Here is a 6073-nt window from a genome sequence, read left to right on the forward strand (position 1 = left end):
TATAGTAGTATCATGCATATGATACTTTTGTATGATACTAGATTTATAATGCATAGTATCATAGACTAGTATCATAGTTTTGCTATATTAACTGATTTGTAGAATTCCAATACAAATTTGTGTACAAGATTTATTTGATACTAACTTTTCTCGTGATGTGCGCTATGATACAGTATCTACCTATGATACTCTAATCTTCTCTCTCGTCCATAATTACCTGCCACATCAGCATTTTTGGTGGAGCTAGGATGCATGATACTAGCTATGATACTAGCACAATGGCTAGCCTGAGTAGTCTTATGCAAGACCTAGCTCTAGCACGTGCTCCTAGGCAAGTTGTGTGAATGAAAGATGGGTCCTCCATTAAAAGAATAGTATATCTTTATAGACAACTATTGTACTTATTGGCTATGTGTTGACTATATATGACATGACATCTTGCTTATAGCCAACAACCAGCTATACTATTGGAGTTGCTCTTAGTGTACGCCCTAATTAAGAGGCTTGAAATGAAAGTATCCGCCCTAATGAAAAAAAGCAATGTAACTGGCTTAATCATCGTGCAAAGAGCAAAGTTAGATGTTGGTCAACATGCATGTATCTGTGTAAAAAAATGTAGATCAGACGATCAAGATGAATAGCATGCACTCTACCAGCCTCCAAGTCAACTTTGCTACATGATGGCGCACATTGACAAAAAGTGGCAGTACCTCCACTGAGATCCAGGCCAAAATAGAAGTTAAAATCAGTGTACGCAAGGAATCGTGCCCGGTCAAGATGAGTAATGTACTACGTACTGATCGATCTATCCTCCGTCAACTTGTAACATGCACGGCGCAGATCTCCGTATGCAACTTGATGCAACTGAAATGTTGGTCCTAGACTCCTCCTGTAGTAGTACATGATAGTACACCACAGCCATACGCAGGATTTTGCGATGCCTATAAGTAGCTTCGCCCGCTCCTAATTGGCATCTAGACCACATAAGTCGATCTTCACATTTCATCCAGTGTCTTCTTTTCCAATGGCTTCAGGTTCATCTGGTCTGGCTCTCAAGGCGGCCGCCGTCGCTGCCGTTCTGGCCATGCTGGTCCTCCCTTCTTCCGGGCGCTGCCCATCCCTGGGACCAGCGCCACAACCGCCCGCACCGCCGCCATCAGTGCCAGCGCCGGCACCGCCGCCACAGGTACCGTGCCACGACTGTTCTTCGCTTCAAGATTGCGAGACTTCGTGCAGAGACTCAATTCCTCAGAAATGCAGCAAGGTATGCAACGACCCGCAAGGCTACTGCGACCAATGCAGGGCCACCGCGATCGAGAAGTGCACGGCCGGCTGCACCGGCAGTTGTGACTGCGCTGGCGCCGCCGACAGCTCATGCAGCCTCGATTGTTCTGCCGGTGCATGCAGCTATTGTGAGTACCAGGAAGACAGGATGTGCCGATACGGCTGCCAATTCCGCCAAGCCCAATGCGACGCCACCTGCGTAGGGCCGGCGCCACCACCACCCGCGCCGACGCCACCTACATAGGGTCCGTAGAGGTAGCTTGTGCTGGTTGATCGTCCGGGTTTATGTTGATTGTACTGGACTTACATGATTTAGCATGCGGACGCCTCCTCGATCAGCCATCACGTGATGTTCCCATCTATCAAGTAGACTCGGCATATCTCTCGCAATCAGATCTTGTACTCCGTACTATCAGAACTTACATTCCAGTAATAAATGTTAAGGTTTACACATTATTCTGTTCGTCCATGTATATGAGATCATAATTTCTTTTTGTAAGTCTTAAGGTTTCCATGTTTCCAAATTACGTGTAGGTTTAGATATCGACAATCAGCTCTCCGTGCTAATTTGAAGTGGCCGACTACAATCGAGTACATATCGATAAATTTGAAACAAAAATATGTCGCTAAACCCGGTTGGACGCACACCGTACACATTTCAACACAATTTGGGCATATTCAGTGCGGGCATTAATGAAGTCAACTTGTAACATGTGCTGCCTAGAGCTTGACTTGTATAGGTGTTGTGGCCGAGGTGAGTATTTGGTCACTTTCAGATATGTCATCCACAAAATCCTGATTTTGAATAAACAAATGAAAAAATTGCAAGAACTAAAGCATGAAATCCTTGAATTTACAAGATTGTCACCACAAGCGAAAACAACTGTTATGCATCCGGTAGAGGTCGATACATTCATACATACGCTTACTATCTAAAACAACAGTGCTAGGCCTTGCATGTGTGCGCACCTTGTGCTGGCCTGCTGGGGGTGCGAGTTCTCCCTCACTGGAAATTTAAAAATATTTTAGCTGATCCACGTATTCGATTTACCATCCATTTTCGTTGCCGGCTTAATTTTTGTCATGAAATTTAAAATTAGACAGCATGTCGGTATATTTCCAGCAGAAAATTGAGTTCTCTTAAAAATTATATGAGTTTTTCATATGTTGGTACTAAAGTTACCATGTGGCTACTTATTACAAAACAGGTTGGCAACTAATCTGTTGATGTCTGAAAAAACTTAGCCAAAACATACCCTATAGCCTCAATGCCCTCGGTCATTATTTTTCATCCAGCGTAAACCTATATGGTTTCCATCCGATAAAACGACATACCATGATTTTATTTTTGAAGCAAGACAAAACATTTTCCATTTTCATTATTCCCTCCATTTTATATATAATGCCACTAAGTATTTCGTGCCAAATCTTCGACTAATAATTTAATTGATTAAAAATAAGTTATATAACATAAAAACATATCATTGGAAACATCTTTAAAATATGAATCCAATGATATGCTTTTGATGATATATACCTCATAATATGTCGGTTAAATTGTTAGTCGAAGTGCGAGGCTCCATGCTTTGGCCTCGTATTTGATTCTAGCGATGACCATGTTCGCGGTAGAGAAAGTGTGGCGGAAAATTCTCGTGTTGCACTCTTGCCACATTTTTCATGAAATGAGCATGATTAAAAAGGCCATCTCCTTCCTCTCCACCGCCTTCTAAGGAAAGTGTCGACCTGTCCTCGTTAGCCCATTCCTCCGGTGATCACGATATTTGTAGAGGAGGTGCACCAGGGACTCTTGCAATGGTTGCAACCATGGTGTGGCTGCACTGAGAAACATACATTGGTGCCTATTCTATATCTTACAGGAATCGGACGCAATGTCCTACGTGAAGCGGTGCTCATAGGGATTTCCAATTGAAAGAGTCCAGTTTGAGATATAATTTTTTTTATTCTCAAAATGAGTATGCACATGCAAAAAAAAAACTACAAAAATTTATACCTCAAGGATTTCTCCATCCGGCCAATTTTTTTCTCCTTTACTCGTGTTGCATGCATGCACCCTCTTCCAATATACTATGGATGTCGCTAGGAGTTTATGTTAGATTCTAACCGTTCAATCACCATATTTTTCTAGGTTTATGCAGAGGTTGGATGTGATTGGTATCTTCGCGATATTAATATATATTTTGCCAAAAAAATATTTTCTTAGGTTTATGCTTTCTTTCTTTCCAAATATGAATGTCACATATAGGTTTTGATATTGACAATCAGTTCTTTCTACTAGTAATTTGAAGTTTTAGGTACAATCTATATGTCGATAACTTTGGAAAGATTATGTTGCATAACACGGTTTTAAAGACTCGTGCACACGAATAAATTAAGTCCTCTTTGCTCCGTTCAGATTCAACCCAATTTGGGCACAGTGGGCAATAAATGAAAGTCAACGTGTAATGCCTAGGTCTTGACATATATGATGCATGCATGTACGGAATCCGTCGTGGTCGAGGTGATTATATATATATGAGGCTATATGTGTATTTGAATTTTTTTTCCGATAAAGAACACTTTGTTACTTAGAGATTAAGCATTACACACGTCTTTGCATAACTAAGATGCACACAGCCGTACCAATTCACAAGTTACAATCATAAAAGTCTACATTTTGAATAAAACATAATTAAAAGATAACAAGATTTAAAGCTGGAAATCAATGAATTTCCAAGATTGTTACCACTATGCATCTGGGAGGGGTCCATACTCTATACTGTGCTCAATAGTCAATAGTCGCAAATTAACGCCTTAGAATCTTCAAGTTGTGAAGATATTCAAGAAATAATGGAGTAGTAATTAACTTTCTGTCCTTTAATTTACCGCTCTACGTACTGAGATCCAACCAAAATTGCAAGCCAGCTTCAGCTGAAACTCTTCCTAATCTGCTCCTCCCCGTCGCCCATGTCTATAACTCAACCGAAGATATCGAGTTGCAACATGGTGTATTCTGTAGAGATATATATAATTCTTGCAACTTGGCGTAGTTTAGTGATAGCTGGGATGTAGGTTTCTGAGCCTATAAAATAGCGTCGCTCTCTACTTAGTTCTACACCAGTTAAGCTCTCCCTTCTCGATCTATATTGTGTGTCTTCTTGATCTCTTGGTCCATAACTCCATATACTCCCTCTGTTAATATCCTCCACGATCTTTCTAGCTCTATAGCTCGATCTATATTGTGACCACACCAATGGCCTCAGGTTTTGCCGGCTTTGCTCTCAAGGCGGCAGTCGTCGCTGCCGTTCTATCTTTGCTGTTCATCCCTTCGTTGGCCCACTGTCGACCGTCGCTCGGGCCGGTGCCACCACCGCCGCCGCCGCCATCGCCATCGCCATCGCCACCGCCTCCTCCGGCGCTTCCAGTATTATGCAGCGACTGTCTTTCGCCATGCATCTCGAAGTGCAGCGTCTCCGTTCCAGCGACATGCCGCGAATACTGCGTCAATTCCACATCATACTGCCAGACCTGCATGGACGGGAACGATTCTGCTTGCCGCGTACTCTGCAAACGCGACTGCGCCGGCTCCTGTCCGCCGGCATTATGCACCGACTGTTATCCGAACTGCACCTCGGCGTGCAGCGTCTCCGTTCCCCAGATATGCAGCGAATCCTGCGCCCCTAACTCCACTGGTCCATTTCCATGCCAGACCTGCCTGGACGGCTACGGCAAGCAGTGCCGAGACTCCTGCGAAACCGACTGCGTCGGCGCCGTCGGCCCTGCCACCTGCCTGGCCATACTCTCTCCCACGCCGGCGCCGGCGCCAGCTCCGGGGCCGCCTGTGTTATGCAGAGACTGCGTCTCGCATTGCGGCTCGACGTGCGCCGTCTCCGTTCCCCCGAAATGCAGACAGTACTGCGACAATACGCACTGCGACGAGTGCAAGTCCGCCTTCATCCACGAGCACTGCGAGGCGGAGTGCTGCAGCAACGTCGACGGCACGTGCAGCAGCTGCGGCTGCGACCGCACCGCTGACCGTGCATGCTACGGCGCCTGCACCAGCATCTCATGCCAGCCATGCCTCGAAGGGGATGGCAAGACCTGCCGGGAAGACTGCAACGCCCACTGCACCGACACCTGCATCAACGACTGAAGTTTGGGGGCCAAGTGGAGTAGCAACTGGTGCTTTATTTTCTCAGCTAGTAGATACTACTAGCAATGGCTGGCACGGCGGCACGCCGCGCCGCGGCTAACTGAAAATGCGTGAGATGGCATGAATATGTCACTAAGATTTTGGTACAATTGCTTATGGATTAAAATTGCTGGCGGAGGTACATTACTGTCTAGACTGCTAGTATTGTGTGCTAATTATAATCATTGCAAGATCAGAGATTAATTGACAATATGAAGAAGTTAGTCAAGAATTTGTATAACGAACCTGATTAACCAAAACGGTCTGGATACCATACTTGGAAGTTTCAGTAGTAATATCTTAGTGTGACAGAGAGAAAAGATAGATATTTGCATTGGTTCATAACCACGGTTCAGAAAAATCTGCTACCATGTGTGCAAGATATCCCCTTTTATAGAGAACCAAAAAAGGAAAAAAAAAAAAAGAGAAATGGCGAAGAAATTGAAAGGGAGTAACATGCTAAGTTAAAAGACTACATATCCACAACCTATGAATTTTTTAGATAATACTTAGTTCTGTGCCAATGAACAACCAGAAACATGTGTGCCAACTCGGTAAAAGGGATCACCATTTATAGAGAACTAATTTAAAACAAAATTA

At 44.0% G+C, this 6073-nt stretch overlaps 1 protein-coding gene across 1 annotated transcript; it reads left to right on the plus strand.

The window, feature by feature from the left end:
• The first annotated feature begins 4412 nt into the window (after positions 1 to 4412).
• On the plus strand, positions 4413 to 5488 carry LOC127294515 (uncharacterized). Its single transcript, XM_051324345.2, has one exon. The coding sequence runs from the start codon at positions 4535 to 4537 to the stop codon at positions 5432 to 5434; it is 900 nt and encodes a 299-aa protein (XP_051180305.1). The 5' UTR covers positions 4413 to 4534; the 3' UTR covers positions 5435 to 5488.
• Positions 5489 to 6073: the final 585 nt, after the last annotated feature.

The sequence above is a fragment of the Lolium perenne genome, chromosome 4 (assembly GCF_019359855.2).
Source record: "Lolium perenne isolate Kyuss_39 chromosome 4, Kyuss_2.0, whole genome shotgun sequence".
In the NCBI taxonomy this organism is placed as follows: Eukaryota; Viridiplantae; Streptophyta; class Magnoliopsida; order Poales; family Poaceae; genus Lolium; species Lolium perenne.